This window comes from Sturnus vulgaris, chromosome 13 (genome assembly GCF_052056855.1).
Source record: "Sturnus vulgaris isolate bStuVul1 chromosome 13, bStuVul1.hap1, whole genome shotgun sequence".
Taxonomy (NCBI): Eukaryota; Metazoa; Chordata; class Aves; order Passeriformes; family Sturnidae; genus Sturnus; species Sturnus vulgaris.
Genome location: NC_142255.1, coordinates 6,987,295 through 7,006,596, shown reverse-complemented (window position 1 = coordinate 7,006,596; position 19,302 = coordinate 6,987,295). Strand labels below are relative to the sequence as shown.

Sequence of the window (19,302 nt, the reverse complement as noted above, 5' to 3'; positions counted from 1 at the left end):
GGTAGAGGCAAACCCTCTTACACAGGACAAGGAATATATGGTTGTCAGCTAAATCATAGGCTGTTAATAGAGAAGTGTTTCATGTACCTCCTCACTGCCACTGTGTTGTAACTTCATCCCTTTAGGGCACCTCTTTTTGAAAAGCTCTCAAAACCACAATTCTCCAGCTTTTCCTTATGCTAAAATCGTTCATCTCTTGCTCAGACTTAAATCAGTTGGCAAGCAAGAAACAAAACTTAAAACATCGATTAGTTTGCTCAGCATGATGCAAACTGAGAACATTTATTCACTCAGCTACCTGATGGAGTGACAGAGCTGCAAGAGGACAGAGCCCTGGGGTCCCCATTCTATACCAGGCTGTCCTTAAAAGAGTCAACATGACTTATTAAAACCACAAAGAAAATATTTAGTAAAGCAGATGTGATCATGCCATAACAAAGGAAGGACAGCCACATCCTGCAGAAACACCTTTAGTTCCACAAATGGAGACAGAAGGAGGGAAATGCTGCAAAGGGCTCAGTCCATTGGGCTGATTCCATATCTACTGGGAGACAGTCTCCAGAAAGAAAATGAAGTTTCATAAATGCATCAAAGAGAGGGGCATCAGTGTAACAGTGCAAACCCTCCGACCACCCTCAGAAGCTGTCAGGTTCTCCGGGCTGTGCTGCCAATACTAAACATGCTAATACATGTCCTTAGCAGACATCATGCTACTGCTTCTCTCACACATCTGATATTTCTGGAACAGCCCAACATTCTGGGAGAGTTTCTGACACAAAGCTGACTTTTGTAGAAGCGTGACTTATTCCCAGGGGGAGGGCTGGATCCCCTTCCTACCTACGTGCCCCCTTACATATGGAGCACATCACTGCCTGTATGCTCCTGACAAGCCTGAGGAGGGCTTGCTGTGCCACAGGGCTTTGGAACAACCTAATCCCATGCAATACTCCAAGATGCCCTATTCTGCAGATGCAATCCCTCCCCAGCTGATAACGTTAAAAAGGGTTAAGGAGTCATCACAGTGAAAAGAGAGATAATTCTGAATGTAGCAGTTCTAGTACTTGCCAGCCACACAAAACTTAACCCTGTGTGCTTGAACACTCACCTGCATGTCTGGTTCACATCCTGCTCACCAGTTCTTATTACACACATCTACAACACTTTATTTTTCATAGACCATGCCAAGGTATTAAAAAAACTGGGAAAAATATTTCTAATGACTATTTTTCTAAAGCAGGATAGGCTGACTCCCTATACTGAAGTCCCAATAGCTACTGCTGCACATCTTACATAAAACCTTGGCATCGGGTAATTTTCATCACTAAATCCTATTTCTTTTGACCTATCCAAACCTACATTGCCTCTGGGTGCTCTGTCAGGTGTACGGATTGGAAGGATTTCACATACAGTTTTCTGCTTATTTCAATAAACTTACCAGAGAAATATTTCACGAGTTTCAACAATTCTGCTAAATAATCGAATAAATGAGAATAACACAGGTGATATTTGTTTCATCTATGTAGTTGGAAGGAGCTTTCATAGCAGCCCCAAGGGTAATGCAGTTATTAAAAGATTAATGAATAATTTTCTTTTTCCTGGTATATATTACAAATCTTTAACAAAACTCACTTAGGGAATCCTGTCATTTTAGCATGTTCTACCCTAAAGAGCCTGTCTATTTACCAATTTTAGAATTACAGAAATAGAATTTAATTGGCAAAAAATATTTAAATTTTTTTCACTAAGTTTAAATGTTCATAGATACTTCTGTTTTTCATAAAGAATTAACTTCCAAATGTTAAGTTTTTACATTCATAGACACCTGTAATAAAGAGTTCAAGAATTCTGTGTTCTGGCTGTGTATTTAAAATTCCCAGCTAACAAGCAGGAGAGAGACCGCTAGGAATGCTTACAGATGTCTGATTTTACAAGGTCTGGGGTTGTTGTTTTCTTTTTTTTTCCTTGCCAAAGTGCTTTAGTCTCATGTTATTTATTGTTTATGGAAGTTGTTTGTCATTTAGGATATGAAGCAACCACTCCCCCAAAAGAAAGAATCAAGTTACAATCCATTATTTCATTTTTGATTGTTTTTCTTTGTAATAGGTGGGAAAGTGGATCCTGGATAAAAGTCCTGCCCAAGACAAAACTCCAAGCTGAAGACTCCAATTATCTATAAATCACTTGAATTTCCTGCAGAGAAAAAGAAAAAGGAGGAAAGAGCAAGACAGACAGAAAAACAGAGACAGAGGATATGCCAAGTGAAACATTTGATATCTATCCTAAACCAAAATTTTCTCAAAAGCAACCAAGAGTCACCTGATATCTCAAACCCAAGCTTAGAAGAAACACATTACCGTTGTTTTTGGCTTAATATTGAAATAACTTTCTTTTAATTGTTCCCTTAGTATAAAATGTGTAACACTGTAGATCTGAGATGATGGCATTATGTATGGATTTATTAAAGGTCACTGTACATTCTCACAGAAAGAAAGCTATGATTGCTGATGACTGCTGTATTTTTCAAAGATTTTTAGAAACAGTTCTCCAGTTTTATAACAGAGAAATGCAAGTACATTTATGATGCAAACTGGCTGTGATACCACTCTCAAGTATTTCCCACCAAACCCTCCTGAAGCACAGTTCACACTGAAACCAGCAATGAACAAAATTCATGCCAAATACTCTTTGCACAGTATGATTGCTCCCGAGGTGTAGCACTACACAGCATCCAATAACTTAATTCTTTACTTATTTAACTACTTAAAAAGAAATTATGAGCAAGAAACCATATGCATTTTTAGATTTGCATACTGCAGCTTGCATTAAAATGTAATTAATTTAAAATAGTTGAACTTTCCTCTGAAACATTCTTCTAAAACAAGGAATTGCTGTAACAAATTAGAAGACAAATTAGTTTTGGCACCCACTAAAAAAAAGAGAAAAGATGAAAAGCTTTTAAAGTGATGATATGGAGGAAAAAATTACACATCGCCAAAATGAGTCTCCTATCAGCATTAAAGCTCCTGAAGTTGTATTTCCAGTAGATAAAAATGTTATCACCTTTTTCCAGTGCTGATGTGCTTATTTTCCTATTAAGTTACTTGGCAATTAGAAACAAAGTCTGACACATTGTAATCTGTTTATACAATAGATCTGAAACATCTACAAGAGAAATTAAAACATTCTTTAAAGATACTGAAGATTTAAAGATTAAAAATATATAAACGAATTTTTAAAATACAAAACGCATTTACAAACAAATGACTGTTCTAAAGCCCATTTTAATCAACAAAACCAATTTTGTCTCTTAAGACACCACAGAAACCCAGCAGATTTTTCTACATTGACTCAGTGGGTTTGTTCTTAACCCTTTCTTTATGAAAATCACTCTTAAAGGTTTGTAGGAAAAACATGCCCTCTCGCAATATTGTTCAAGGGTGTATTCAAGAACCATGGAAGTTCGTAGAGCCGTGCTCCAGTGCTGTAACAACCTGGTAGTATTAAGAGTCCTACAGGAAATGTAAAAGAGTCCCTTGGGCACACAGGGTAATTCAAGAAAGAAAATGTTTTTATTTTCTGATTGAGATACACAGGTATGTATAGTAATGTCCTCTGAAGCACATCAAAATCAACCAAAACATACCCGAGAACTACTGATTTTGCACTGAAAATAAACCCAAACAGCTCTGTAGAAAACAGTACATTTAAAGAGAAGTGGCAAAGCCAGTCCCATCAGATCTAATTTGCTTTCTATTATCTTGTGGTTTTTCAGATGATTACAGGGCTAAAAATCTTTTTCTTTTATCACAGATCCAAGGCAGTCTTTTAGCAGTTTGGTTTTTTTTTTATCTCTACACTCAGGCTGGGTAGGGCAGAATGAAACTGATTTTAAGCAAAATCCTTCCTTTGGAGAGAAAACCATGAATTTCTTCGCCAGAACAAACGAACACAACTTACCTTGGTGTATTTGATTTCAAGGTTGAGAGTGGGAGAAGGCAGCAGATGCAGAGATGCCATCAGGGCTGCAGGATCTGCCTTCACCTCCCCTGGCATCTCAATTTTACTGGAAGTCATAGTCTTGGGGGGGTTTTATAATACCACCGAGCCCCCCGCTCTGCCCTGATGCTGTGTTGTGTTTTGGGTTGGTCCCCCCCTCCAAAGCCCAGCGCTGAAGATGTTGCTCTCCTCCTCTGTATATAGGCAGGTGTCAAGCCGGGTCTCTTCTTATTGGACATGGGGGCAGAGGCAGGGGGGCAGGTCCATCCTACCTAGGGCGAGAGCGGCACAGCCCCGCTCACTGCGGCGCAGCCTCCCCGGGCCCCCCCGGCCCCGCGCCCCGTCCTGTCCCGTCCCGGGGATTCCCGGCTCGCCATGGGAGCACCCGGAGCACTCGCTGCCCTCCGCCCCAGGAGCGGCACCGGGGAGCGGCCGCGGGGAGCGGGGTCACCGGGATCGTCGCGTTCCCCCTTCGGCTCCCCGGGGCTGGGCGGGAGGCGCCGCGGCCGGGAGGGGCCAGTCCTGGCTCCGGCATCCCGCGGGGAGCCCCGGCAGCCCCAGCTCGACACAGGCCGGGCAGTCCCGGCCGCGGCGGGGGTAGCGGCATACGGGGAGACACCGGGCTGCACTAGGGAAGCCCTGTCGGGCCGGCTGGCCGAGGCACGGTGCCCCAGCAGCACGGGTGCGCTCGGGTGGGGAGCCCACGGGGCAGGGCGGGAGACCCTTCGCGGGACCCGGGCCGGAGCACGGACAGGGTACGGACAGGGCGCAGCCTGAGCGGCGGCGTGTCCCTATCCGCTCGCTCCCCGTTCGGGCCCCACCGCCCGCTGCTGTCCCGGGCTGCCCGTCCTGCCGGCCGGGGGCTCGGCGCCTCACCTGGCGGCCGCGCGCCCGCCCTGCCCCGCTCCCGCCTCCGGGCGCTCCCCGAGCGTCCCCGCCAGCCGTGCCCCGCAGCGCGGCCGCCGCTCCCCGGGCCGCCCCTCTTTTCCCCTGTCCCGGTGCCGCCGGAGCGGCCGCGCCCCGACCCTCGGCGCTGCCGCCCCGCCGTGTCCGGTGCCGAGCGGCCCCGCACGGGCCCCACCTGCCGCCGCCACAGCGCCATCGCCGGCCGCCTGCTGCCCCCTGCCGGCCGCGCCCGCCCCACAGCGCGCGGGGAGCGGCGCCTCACGGCCCCGGCCAGGCCCCGCGGCCGCGCTTTGCCCAAAGCTCTCTGCAAAAAGAAGAGGCTTAAGGGGCAGAAAAATTTGTTTGAGCAACAGGCAGCTGATGCCAGCGATTATTTCTGAGAGCCCTCTTAGCGGGAGGCCAGGTCGTGCAGGAGAAGCGGCTGGGCAATGCCGCACAGCAGGGTACCGAGAAGGCAGCGGCCAAACCGAGCCAGATACACGAGCTGACAGACATCAGAAATGTATTAAAAAGTCTGCACGCTCCCTGGTCAAACCTGCTAGGCAGAAAACATAGAAAGCCCAGGACTTTTGCATTACTTTAGGCAAAATCAGTGAAGTTCTGCTCACTGATGCAAACACTCCCAATGTTTTGAACTTGATCAGATGTCATGTTTTGAAGTTATCACATGCCACATAGATGAACAAAGAAAGGATACCAAATGCGCAGCTGTCTAAAGCTGGCAAAACAAAGCAACAAGAAATACACCACATGACCTTTTCATTGACATAGTCAAGACTAAACAACGGGATCTGGCCATGTTTTGATTTTGTTACAGTATTTGTTGATGCCCTTTACAGTCCTCACTCCATCTTTGACAAGTTCACAGACAATTGAAAAGATTGTCCCAGCATTCTCTGAGAGTTTGTACAGGAGCATGGGACAAAGATTACTTGGGCACAGTCAGGCAGCACAAGGCACAGAATGCCAGTTAAGTCAGTTCAGGGTTAACATGTATATTTCTGTAAATTTCCGCCTCACTAATGAAGAAGACTACAGATTTTGCTTTCTCTCATTTTCAGTCTTCTTTTTTTTTTTTTTTTTGACCTGACAGAGGAAATGGATTCATAATATTCTGCTGTAATGTGACATGCAGAGCTGTCAAACTGTGACACTTGGGATGAGTGAGACATTTAAACGTCAGAAATTCAATTTTTAATGGCACACTGGCAACACAGACCTAACACTTCATCACAAGGATGACACCTTCTAAAAGCCATTTTAAAATAAATCAGAGTGGGGATGTGCTCCTTCGAAAAAAGTATGCATTTAAACAAGTTTCAGGAATGAGGAAACTGTATGACAGTTTCATTATTAGATCAATAAAATTCAGGAGATTTTGGTGAGAAGGGATTCCAGTGTGTGTGAAGATGCAGCTCAAACCCACATAATCTCGAGCTGCTTAAGTGACCTTCATCAACTTCTCGCTGTACAAACCACACATTCTTCTTACATCTAAAAGCAATTCAGTTTGCAAAAGCCCTCAGAGACCTTTAGACCAAGGGCTTGTTGGCATTCCTGGATGGAGAATGGGACTGCACTTACCATCCCACAGGCTCCTGGTGTGCAGCCACCCTCGGAGGGCTCCCCAGAAGACAATGGCACACGTGTCCTGCTGCTCTTCCGGACAGCGAGGGAGTGACTGGAGTTCCACCACCAGGGAGACACCAGCCTTGGTGCCCAGGCCAAGGTGGGCTCTCACCAAGGACAAGAGCAGCTCTGGACACTAGGACAATAACTCAATAAAAAAAAATGAATAGAGAAAGAAATGAATTAATTTGTGAAAGAAAAAGTAAATCCAAAAATAGAAAATAAAGAACAGAAAAAATACTTGGGGTTCAGTCTAATGATCCCTAAACACCTCTGTACAACAGAAAACTATTTATTGCAGTGCTGTAGTTTCTAGTAGGGTTATTGGGGTGTTTGTTTGCTTGTTGTTTTTTTGTAAACTTGCAAAACTAAATCAACTGTCAATGAAGTCCAACTGGCTTGTTTTCTCTCACATGAATGGGTTTTAATTAAACTTTTACTTAGACAGCAAATCAGGAAACAAATATGTTCTGTTTCAGATTGCAATGACAGAGTCTTCACACTTTGTGATGAAATGGTTGTCAATAAAATGAAGAACAACCAAGTGACTCTGTTTCCTGCTTCAGTGTTAGAATTTAAGCTAGTATACAGCCAATATCAAAATCATTCCTTCAAGGTTTTGTTTTTTATATTTGGAGCAACCTGAATGTATAATTTGAAGATATGCCTTTGTTATATTTAAAAGCCTCAATTCCTCCAGCCGCCCCCAGCAGCTGGTATTATTTATAGATAAGGATATAGACCTGGCTTATACAAACACCATCTGATGGGAACAGGACCTCTGATAGCTAGACAGGGTGCAAAAGACAAAGTTGCAATCTTGAAGACAATACAGATGTAATTAAGGCATTCCTGGGTTTCTCAGAGTATTGGGTTTTTTTCTGCTCTACATTACTGTGTACCTGTTGTCTAAAGGAAGTCATAGAACTAGAGGATGAGGTGAAACTCTTCGTATCTCAAAACGTCTTTTAGGCAAATTAGCTGTGCCAAAGCACATATGGATACACCACTGAAATGGGTAGTGGATGCAGCAACTCCAACAACACAACAAGCAAGAGCTCTTTGTTCTCACTGTTTCTAATCCGTGGACATTTCTTATGCTCCTGAGCGAGCTCCAGAAAGCACTGTCACACACAGGAAGGAACTGAGTCACATCACTCTATCACACACTTCCAATGATTCCTTTCAAGATCAACTGCAAAATCTACCCCAAAATTATTTTAATATGACCCATAAGTTCTTTTATATATAACTTTTTCTCTCAGCTGTTCCACTACCATTTAGCAAGGATATTCCTGGTTCCTCATACAAATTCAGTATTGATTGAGAGATCCCACTCCTCTGTACCCTTTGCCTCCTGCTTCAGTAAACATCTCTTCCTATTTCTTGTGTGCTTTATAAATTGCTTTTGGAAGAAAAGTAGAGATTGAATAAAAATTTCCCCTAAGTTATTTGTCAGCTCAGACTTTCACTTACGAAATCTGAACTTCATTTTCTGATATATACATTAAAGCTTCAACCTCAGGTGTTCTATTTTAATTGCCTGCTATTTTCATTACTGACCATGAGGGCAGCAAATGCTCTTCAGAAGATACTTGTATTTTAATTTATCTGCAAACATAAATCACACATTATAGCACTTTTTTCCTCTAGGTTAATTGAATCAATTCTCTAAATGTCTCTATGCCTGACCATTGCAGAAGGCTCACTGGTTGAAATCTCTTTAAGAATTATGGCTCTTGAGCTGTGTGCAGGATGAGAGCAGTCCTTGCTCCAGACAAAGCTATATTATACATAGAAAGTAAAAAGGTATTGTAATACTCCTAAGCAATATGATCTGTAAAGCAACACCCACAATACTGTTAGGATCCTCTAAAATGCTATTTTAGAATTTTTCATGTATCTCAGTGAATCGTTTCAATATCAAAAATTTTATAAAGAATTGTTTGAGTCTGAATATATCTTAAGTTATAAATAAACAGAATAAAACCTACTTTTACTTTCCTTATTTTTACATAACATTTAACACCAGAAAAAATGCTGATATCAAGAACAACCCTTTTATTACTGAATATTCACAAATGTCTAATGAAGAAAACTTGATTTAACACTTTTTTTACTAAAAATGAGTCAAATTGATAAATTTTAGTAAAATGAGTCAAACAGATCAGCTTTCTTACCTGTGATATTGGCCATTTTATACACAGTAGAACTGTTAAATGCTGGCAAATTAACAGTTGGTAAATTTACAAAATTCACAAAAGGAAGAGGCCTAAAGGGCAGAATAATTTGTTCAAGAAACAGGGATGCAGATATAGTTGGTAAATTTACCAGTTCTTGCTAAAATTTTGGTAAATTTATAGCAAATTTAGTCCAAAACTGAAATGCAAATGTAAGGATTTAAGTAAGCTTCAAATAATTCAGTGAGAGTGATAAAGCAGAAAATACTTGAAAAAGTTGTGTGTTTGACTCACTTTATAACTGGGTCAGTCTCAAAAATTAGCATTTTAGTCTAAGCCAGCAGCTGAAATGTCACCTGTCCCTCAGTGGCCAGAGTGACCTCACAGCACTGTGAAGAGCATGTGCTGGTAACTGTGAACTTACAGGGAACATGTTCTTGGGTGTAAGGATTTTATTCTGAATTTAAATGCAAAAAAACCTTTCTGTTTTGAATTTCTCTTCAATTTACCTGTTGAAATTTATTATTTGTAAAACACATTGAGCCTCAAATGGATTGACCTTCTGCTAATGTATATCACCTAATGAATGGATGCAATTAACTAATTCATATTGGAATATTGCACTTTCCAGCTCACATTCATCATCACTAAATGTGTGATCTGGTTTGCAAGTTTAAATTTTTTATTATTACCCTTTAAACTAAAGAAATAAGTCTTGTATTTAATTACCTGAACTTACATATTCAATTAATAGCTTCATTACCTTAATGAACATAGATACCATGCAGAAGTAACAAAAGATTGCTGCTGGGTCTGCTCCCAAGTATACCCTATAAAGGGTCAGCTATGAACCTCAGAACACCTTTTTTTTTTAATTAAAATTTCTTGATTGTGGAATTTCAAAGGAATTGAAAGGGCCTGGCAATCTAATATTCTTATACTGGGGTCTGAGATAAATGTATCATCTATGTTCTAAATATTTAACACATAAAAGGAATCCCAGAAGCAAAACGTGTATCAGGAAAACCAGAGGATTTAAACGTGAATAATTCTGAATGAAAGGGAATTAAAAGAATGAAAACCAAGCAGACTGACAACTCACCTACTAAAAGATGAGGGATGAGTGGAACATGGAGGCAAAACAAACAAATGCTCTTCTTGTGGGAGAGGAGACAAAGCACTGGGAGCAGCAGCTCTTATAGAATATTCTTCTCTAACAGAGGGTCAGATTGTGGCTGGATGGCTTCTTTGGAGGGCCAAGTAGAGTGGGAGACAGGTGAAAGTAGGTGGGTTGGTGAGTCAGATACAGGAAACACTGTCACTTTCCCAGTGGAAATCAGGTTTTAGAACAGTGAATTAACTGTCCTAGTTAGCTCCATCTATTTGCCAAACACACAACTTTCCTTTTGTGTGTCAGTAGAGTCAAATCTGTCATTATCTTTGGCTTTCATGTTATATTCCTTTTATCAGCTAGGTAGGCTCAGATCTCCTCCTCTTCACCACCCTACAAGTAGCCTTAGTAAGTCTCAGGGCTGCTATAGGGAACCTGTGCTCTATAGAATGATGAAAGCTTTTGATAGCCTGTCCCATTCAGGTTGAGAAACCACAGGCTTTAGATGCCTGCAAAGTCCACTGGATATACTTTGAGGTTTTCTTCATGCTGCATTAATATATTTAGCAAGATGCCTTTTGTCTTTAATAGCAAAGCTATTTCACAAAAGGGAATATGCAGAAAAAAAGAGCAGGGAATTGGCTAAAACAAAGCATTTGTCTGTACTGAATTGATCTATGCCTTAAAAGCAAAATTCTTCTTATACTGAAACAGTTTCTCTGGATGCATTCAGGAGTAAGACTTGCCCATATCATAACCCTCCAGATAAGCTCCTCCTAGAGCTGAGAAGGCAGCACAGCCCAGTGCAGCTGATAACAGCTGTGCACATAAGCATCTGTCCAGCATTGCCCTGACACTTCCATGTGGTGCCAGCACTGACACCTCTGTCATGGGGCCCTCTGCAGTGAAATGTTAGCTATGCCCCTCTGTGCCAACATGGCTGTTGAGAGATTAAACTGGCTCAGAAACTCTCAGGCAGGGCCTGTGTTACACATACAAGCTTTGAAATTCACTATCATTTGTACAACTATACATAACATATATGTGTGTATCATCATGTGTGTTTGCACGAGTTATGCACTGAGGCCTAATGGTGTGCCCAGACAGTCAAGAACAAAGCAAAACCCTGGGTCCTGCTTTAGAGAAAGTCCAGTTTAGTTATCCCTGAAATGAGTGTTAGCAACAACAGACATATATATGCAAAGATTATGAGCAAAAAGCTTGAAGCACACATGTGTGGTGAGGGTTTGAGCTCATATTCATGATACAGACAGAAATGTTTTATCTGGACATTGAGAAGAACAAATTCTCAAGGGGTCTCTTTGTGTACCCTGCCCCTCCTCCAAGGTGGGCTTAGCTAAAATTGAGCTGTACATTACAGATATTTCTCACCTTGAGCACTTTTTCACAGGGACTATAGCAGAGATAGAAGGGTTATCAGAAAATACAAGAACAAAAGAAATAGAGGGTTTATGTACTAAAACACTTTGAATGCTGAATTGCAATGTGTTCAGATCTTCTTCACCTGAATTTTTTCTTTGACTTCCCGAGCAGGAGAACCAATCCGTAAAACAGAGAATGCCCCTTATCTACCATGCAGCATTTCTGTATGAAAATTGAGATATAAATTAGGCAAAGGTATTTGACCAGGGATCTGAATTAGAGGTACACATTCAGAGTTAGTGTAATTCAACTAAAATCAGCAGACTTTAAAAAAATTTGGCCCATATTATTACAATACAAAAAATATATAGTGTATTTACAACCTTGGTCTCTCCAGCTGTGTTGGTTTAGGTTTTATTACATCAGTAATAACAATTTATGTGATACTCTGAATAATGTGCTATTAAAAATTCAGTACACTATATATTGTTACCCATGGGATTTAAACTGTGGGAGCTATGTGCATTATTCTCTACTTTGCTATTTCTATAGGAGTGAAGATTACTATAAAAATGGTTAGGTTATATACATCATGTGAATTCCTGCTCTGCTTGAATCCAGGTGAAGAGAAGAAATAGTTCAGTCCAGACTGCCTTGGGGGTAAGGGTCCCAAGAGTCTTAGTCTTGCAATCTAAGGTTACACTGATCCCACATTCAAGCATGAAAATAATATCAATGTGCTTTTTGATGTATTTAAAGGATGCTAGTAGATTTGTGAGGCATAACCTCCCTTAACAGAATCCATTTGATGCTTCTACAGAGCGTCAGCTTTATCTTTGTGTCTATTGATTTTACTTTTTACAGCAGTTCATGTAATTTTCCTGGCACAGAAGTCACACTGACAGTTTTGTAGCTCCAATGATCACCTTTGAAGGACACTCTTGAAACACCAGCAGATCACTGGTATATTTCCTACGTTCTGTTTTGCTGACATTAGGATCAGGATCAGCAAAAAACCAATCCACTGGCACAAGGCACTTGAAAAGCTGAGCATTTTAATCCCTTGACGGAAATACTGCACAGCTCCAGCAATTGGTTACTGGTTAATTTATCAATTTCTTTTGAAGTGTTTCCTGATGACAATTTATTTTAAAACAGTTGCTCACACTCAGCCCACCAAATCTATCAAGGCAAGTAATTCTCTTAGCTGTGGACATAGCCACACCGAATGCTTCTTCTGTGCTTCCATCCTCCATGGCTTTACTCACAATCTCACAGAACTCCTCTGGTAATGGCATTTGAAAACATTTAGACTGTTACTTTCACATTCTTGGCAAAACCTTAAAATCTTTTTGGTGAGCTTTCTTGTGGTTCTACATTTAATAATGTATGCTCCTTACTTACTTACGTAACTTCCATTTTTGGAAGATGTCTTCATTTCCTTCCCTCAGTTGTCAATATTTATGGGTGGCACTGCCAGTATCACTCCGACTCTGGGAGCAGGGCCAGGTGAGGGAGCAGTAGAAAACAGTAATCGCAGTGCATTTTCTTTCCCATTTTCAACCAGATGTTCCATTGCATACAACTAAAAGGCAGTAAAACAGAAGATTAATCAAATTAAACAGCAAAGTAATTAAATTAATCAAAGTAATTAACATCAAAGCTTTCATGGTGTTTATCTTTACAATTTGTCTTTCTTAAAATGCTACATACATATTTGTTAAATTTGGTAAATGTCCTAGAATCTCTTTCTAAATAGAAGAAAAGGAGAAAATTCAAATGTTCTGAGCTGCCCCCTTTTCTCTTCGAAAAGTGTGGCAATACCTTTAAATTGCCACCTGTCAAAAGCTGGAAGGATTTACTAAGGTCATCTCCTGTGTATTCTATTCTTCAATATTTTCTTAGAGCATCTACTTGAATCTCATTATGGAGCTGAGGAGAACCTTTGGTCTAACTTAGCATCACATAAAGTATTGAAGAAAATCTGATAAAAGCAAATGTGAAATAGATGTATTTGTGCCAGTTCTCCACCCTCCAAAGACAGAAAATTCATATAAGAAAGCCAACATGATCTGATCAAATGAGTATGAATTTCTGTCTCTGACATGTTATTACCCCATTATTAGTTGAAAAATAGCATTAATGTCTTCATACCTGCCATGAGACCAAATTCAGAATTATCTACGTACTACTTTGTGAGCAAGACTTGCATCTGCGTACGAGAAAGAATGACTACGGACAAACAACTAAAAATTGCTTTAATAAACGAGTTTAATATATTTATCATTTCCCTGAAAGAGAGGAAGTGGCTTATCTCATTCCTGCTGTAATGAACACCCTCCCAGGCATCCTCCCTCAGTTCAAATGTATACATTATTCTGAAAGACTTCTCTCACAGACATAGCAAACATGTACTCTAGCACGCTGCGATAATTAAGGTCCTGAGTAATATGTTTGTTTCTCAGTGGTGTGGGGTAAAGGCTTTCAAGCTGCCATACACAGGCTATTCTCGGGGGCTTCCAAAGGGCGGGCCCAGCTGTCTGTGCCACAGGCAGGACCTGAAGAGCAGGACTGGAGCTGTCCTGCAGCAGTGTCCCCGCCTCTGCCCAGGTGTCCCCGGCTCAGGCAGCACCAGCACAGACGCTGCCATCTGCTGCTCCATCAGCTCCGGGGGCTCCACAGCCCAGCGACTTCAGAACCACCTCAGGGCACAGTGCTGTTTGGATGCAGAGAGAGAGAAAGGTGAGTAAAAGGACACAGTAAAGTAGTTAAGGATTAAAACTGAGTGGTGGGGGAGAACTGGGTGGTTAAGAGATGAAGCTGGTGGTCGTAAGGTGACCACTGCTGCAGGGAACACACATCAGAACCTAGCTGGAGGCTAGGAAGAACACTGATGGGATAACAGAAATGACACATCTCCCTAACCCTGTAAGGCTCTGCCCTGTTTAGGACAGATACAAACCTCAGCTGCACTGAGCAGCTACAATACATGCCAAAATAATCTACCAGAACTGAGGTTCTGGTGTCAAGTCAAATGGGAGAAAATCCTTGTGAATCAACCAGGCAGTGTCAAGTCTGTATCACATCTGATAAAACTGTTCAAGATGATGAAGAAATAAAGTTGTAATATTTTTCTCTAGGAGGCGCAATTCTTTGAGAAATTTGTCAACTTCAAGTCTTAAGACCATAGAAAAGAATATTATAATGCTCCATATTATAGCATCTATGCACTTTTAAACGAAACATATAGGAAATATATAGTCACTCAGTGCTTTACTTTCCTGTTCTGCCTTGTAGGGAGCCACTGGACTGAAGCAGACTTTATTAAATGTTCCTAATTTATTCTGCCTCGTTGCTCTTTTATAAACAGGGAAGTTCACTAGAGAGCAAGACATTTAGTCCAAAAAGAGTATTGTGAGTGAATATGCAAATTCAACACACATCACCAAGGTAAGATTCCTCATTAGCCACTGAAATATCTCAGAAGTTAAGGGCTTTTGTATGCAGGCTACAGCACAGCATTCTCCCAAGCATTCACTCTCTTTACAACCTCCCCTTGAAAAATTCTTTGACAGCCAATAGTAGCGTGGTTTAAATCCCAATCTAGGTCAGAGAGAAATTTGCAACTATCTTTTGGTTCCTTACTTTGTGGTTTATCTTTTTGAAACAACATTTTATTCATTCTTACTAGGATTAAAATAAAATAAAGTAACATAGGAACTGTAATGATTAATCCATTCTGTAAGAAAAAAGAAGAAATCTCATTATGAACTTACAGGTATTATCTAACCAGTATAAATAGAAGTGCACTCAGAGAAAGCACAGAATGACAAATCCATGATGAATTGTTAGGGCATGTTGAGTTGGTTCTGCCAATGCCTGCAGTCAGATGATTTCACTGGCTGTACAGGATGAAATCTCATATTTCAATGTTTAAGTAAAAGTGTCAAAGTTCAGCTGAAGCAGGGACGAATACAGAACAAATTTTGTGTGTATTTGTAACTAGGGCACCAGAGCAATAGAGGAAGCCAAAATGAGCCGGAAAAGCAAAAGGAGTTTAAAGGAGAAATTTTCCTTGAAGAACAGCCTGGCTAAAGAAGCCCTCTCAGAGTTCCTGGGAACTTTTATACTGATAGTAAGTGTCAGCTGCTTTCCTTTCTTCCTACTAATTTAATGTTGGACAGTGCTTATAAGGGGACATGTACGTTTTTCTTGTACTGTGCCAGCAGCGAGGTTACAGCCTGACCATGCACAGCCTGAATGAATTGCTCTATAACGGTAAGTTTGTAATTTCTTTCTTCACCCCATGTAATTATCGCTGCCTATAAAAACCAGATTGTTTTATGTATTAGAATTGTCTGATTGGCATGGATTTCATCTAGGAGCAGAATTTCAGTGAAGGAGCACATTCTGAACAATCCAGATATGCACAATGAATGTTGTTAATACTCTCCTGTTTTTTAAAAACTCAGCAGTTCATTTTATGCACAAATTCTGTTGAACATATTGTACCGCATGTTTAGAAAAATTCGGTTGAGTTTCAGTTTTCCTGTGCAACATAGGAATTTAGCTTTGTGGTTTGTAGTGAATTTATTGGGAAATACAAAATCTCAGAAGGTTTGGCAATGTAAGTTAACCATTTTTTGTTTTATTTTTAACTGTACTACATAATTTATGCGTATGTTGCTTGGTCCTATAGTACTGCTACAACTTAGGATAAATACCCAAATTTCCGATTTTTTATAACCCCAGATTTTAAATTTATTTTTTTTACCTAATTTCTTGCTCAGTTTTTTGTGCATTTTGCAGTGGGACTGTGACTCACCAGGAGAGAGAGCAGGCTGTGTAGCAGAGTTAGAAGTCAAGCAGCTAGACTATTTATGGCAAACTCTCTTTCTCCTTTTAGTCTGGACAACGCAGGCTTGTTTATTGCTAAATATTTCATCATAGTTGAAAAGACAAAAAAAGGCATCTAGCACAATACTGACATAGGTTTTATAACTGTAACTATATTAGCTAAATTTCAAGTAAGTCATCTAAAAATTCCAGTAGCTCATAAAATACTGGAAATTATGGTCTTTACTACACTTCTGCCAACTGAAGTACACTGGCACTAAAATAACATTATTCTCAAATTTAATACCATCCATAAGACATTATTACAGTAAGGAGCACATTTAGAGGTAAGGAGCACAGAGCACTTTACAAACATTAATGAATTAAGTGTCACAACACCCTGGTAAGGAGGGGAAATGTCATTATCTTCATTTTGTATATTAGCAAACCTGATTACAGCAGCCTGCACAGGAAGCCTGTGGCAGAACTCTGAATATAACCCACATCACCTGACTTCCAGTACTCTGTCCTCACCACAAGACCCTCCTCCTCTTTCCATTAATAAAATTAAGCAAGAGAAGAAAACATATTAAAGTGCAGATTAGATTGCAAATGCTATTATTTAATGTCCTGCTGCACAAGGCTGGAAAGGAAATGCAAACCCAGATCCCATTTTCCAGTATATTCTCCATATGAGTATAGCAGCTACAAAATTATTGCTGACGATTTGAGTTTCTCATTTCTCTTACCTTTTCCAGTTTCAGCCTTGGTTTAAAGCAGAAAGAGCCTCACCTGGATTAAACTGCAGCTTTCTCAGTGCTTGGATACCTCAGCTTGTTCAGACTGCACAAGTTAGCAGCAGTACCAAGTGTTTATTGTGAAGAAACTGCCTGTTCTGCTGTTATCTTAAGCTGTGCAGGGGAAGTTTAGGTTACACATCAGGAAAAAAATTCTTCACTGCAAGAGTGATTGGGCACTGGAATCATCTACCCAAGGAGGTGGTGGAGTCACTCTCCCTGGAGGTGTTTAAAAAAAAATTGGACATAGCACTTAGTGCCATGGTCTAGTTGTTGAGGTATTGTTAGGTGATAGGCTGGACTTGATGATCTCAAAGGTCTTTTCCAATCTAGTTTGTTCTGTAATTCTGCGATTCTATTTATTCTGTTGCTTTTAAGCTTTGTCAGCACTTAAAGTACAGATAAATATTAGACCCTTAATTTAAACTGGAGCTAATGAAAGGGGCACCCTGGTAAGTCAGAGGACAGAAATGCTAGAAAAACAGACAGCATGTATGCAAAAGAAGTTACAGTAATAGGATAGTGTAAGAACTATGTGTTAAAGCTGTTACAAATCAAGAGGAGAGTTCACGGCCTTGATTCATGCCTTTGCTGAAAGCCATTTCAGATGGCTGTGATGGGGTTTAGAGACTGTGGAGAGCACCTGTGCCAGGAAGCAAGGCTGAGAGTGCATTTATGCTAGCCACAGGCTCTGTCTGGAAACCAATGTTAACTGACCACACCTAAATCTGGGACCCATGGCTGGGAGTTAGCCGGGTGAAATGCTGTCCCTCTAAATCACCTATTTCTAATTTTTCTGGAGAATAACATCACAGGCCACAAACTAATAGGAGTCTAAACTACCATCTTGGTAACTCAGCCTTGCAACATTACCTTCCAAACAGGAAATCTAGAAAGTGGAATCACTCATCAGACAAAAACCCAGCCTTCACCTCAGGCTGCGAAGGGTGCGGCTGCAATGTCGGACAGATTTGACACAACAAGCCCTGAGAAAGGCGCTGGGCACACAGTGTGGATAATAGCGCCTGGTCAGCCCTATGTAACATGCTGCAGTTTGCTTTGCTGCATGGACTCAGAGCACGTAGACGAAATTCTTTCCGGGTGAAAATAAAGCAGAAGGTGAGAATCACACAAAATGTGCTGACCATTAATGGATGCTCAGTCCAGTGGATCAGACTGGAGGTGCTCTAAATAAATAATCCCTCCTGAGAGATCCACAGTCAGGTTCTCAGCTTACACAACTTTACACATTACACAACTTGATAATACAGGCACAGCCCAGGTAGAGAGAGCCACAATCTCTGCTTAGAAAAGCACCCAATTTTGGTAAGAAACGCGAAACTCCAGGAGCCTGGAAGCATCCTTAGTTGGGAGAACACCTGCCTTTGCACCATGGTGGCTGAGAGCCAGTGCACACACAAAGTTCCCAGCCTCAGACAATCTCAGGCCTGTGTGACTGGGACTGTCCTCAAGGTCTCCCTTGAGGAAGAGCTCTCTAGGGAGCTTTTTGTTCATCATGTTTCCTGGTTCAGTACATTTCCTCTTGGGATTTCTGAGAGTTAATCTGGGGAACAACACCTGTGTGCCAGCACAAAAGAGTCAGGAAGCCATGCTGCATCAGATAGATGGTTTGTGTGGCTTTTTAGTGAGTCTGCCTGGAACTCACCTATCCAGCTGCCTCTCTGCTTTTAATCATGCTTCTCTCCATATTTCGTCTTTGGAACTTGACTGCATTGCTCTCAACCAAAATGGGATTTACTCTGACTTATGCCATTAAGTGTATCTGAATTGAAACAGTTCCAAAAATAGATGCCAAATAGGCCATGTGGCTTCCTTTAACAGCTACTGCTCACCTAATATAGCTTGGATTTCATTTTCACTCTCAAGAGCATCTTACTGAACAGAGTTTCCCAGAAAGGAGCTGCACAGGAGCCAGAATCTCCCGAGGCCAGAGCAGCATACACTTCCTTGCTGAGACAAAACACAGGCTTCCATTTAGCATATAAATACAAGTGGGGAGTATATATGCTCCTAATATGTACATATATATATTCCTATGCACATATCCCTGGTCTCCCATTGGAGGTGGGGGAGCCTCTTGCAACTCCCATTGAAGCAAATGTTTGTGTGTGCTTAGAGGATTCAGAGCACAAGCATGAACTGAATGCACAACAGCCCTGAAATAGTCCAGCTAAATGAGGAAGGCTATTTATCATTAAAGTATTTTAGTCTTTTTTTCATATTCTGACTGCTTCATTATGCAAGTATTCTCTCCTGCTCTGTTGAGTATCATCAGAAAAGTCTTCAAGATTGGCATTACATGGATTTTCTCAGTCCATACGATTAAAATTTAAACAACTTTTCTATATCTACTTTTTGTGTCCCTACATTCCAGTGCATGCTAATTACAATACTGTAGGATAACATATATCCCTTATTCTAAACATTCATTAGAATTCTCACT

General features: G+C 41.0%; 2 protein-coding genes and 1 long non-coding RNA gene across 7 annotated transcripts in view; 1 reads left to right on the top strand and 2 right to left on the bottom strand.

The window, feature by feature from the left end:
- The window catches only part of ALDH1A2 (aldehyde dehydrogenase 1 family member A2), a 55,152-nt gene extending 46,733 nt beyond the window's left edge, over nt 1–8,419 (bottom strand). The window contains exon 1 of one of the 3 annotated variants that reach the window (XM_014874038.2): nt 6,487–8,419. In XM_014874038.2, coding sequence (XP_014729524.1) covers nt 6,487–6,489 — 3 coding nt within the window. In that variant the 5' untranslated portion in view covers nt 6,490–8,419. Of the gene's footprint in view, nt 1–3,957; nt 4,302–5,077; nt 5,100–6,486 lie in introns of those variants that run through there. The other 2 variants (XM_088172486.1, XM_014874037.2) reach the window with 2 other exon arrangements.
- A 5,039-nt stretch (nt 8,420–13,458) lies between these two features.
- Nucleotides 13,459–17,149, bottom strand: LOC148222223 (uncharacterized). Its single transcript, XR_015806484.1, has 2 exons — nt 16,791–17,149; nt 13,459–13,921 (listed from the first exon to the last, which is right to left on the bottom strand). It is a non-coding gene; the product is annotated as an uncharacterized LOC148222223 (long non-coding RNA).
- The window catches only part of AQP9 (aquaporin 9), a 28,769-nt gene continuing 23,258 nt past the window's right edge, over nt 13,792–19,302 (top strand). The window contains exons 1-3 of one of the 3 annotated variants that reach the window (XM_014874040.2): nt 13,792–13,947; nt 14,576–14,655; nt 15,212–15,340. In XM_014874040.2, the coding sequence (XP_014729526.1) occupies nt 15,239–15,340 (102 nt within the window). In that variant the 5' untranslated portion in view covers nt 13,792–13,947; nt 14,576–14,655; nt 15,212–15,238. Of the gene's footprint in view, nt 13,948–14,575; nt 14,656–14,844; nt 14,984–15,211; nt 15,484–19,302 lie in introns of those variants that run through there. The other 2 variants (XM_014874039.2, XM_088172488.1) reach the window with 2 other exon arrangements.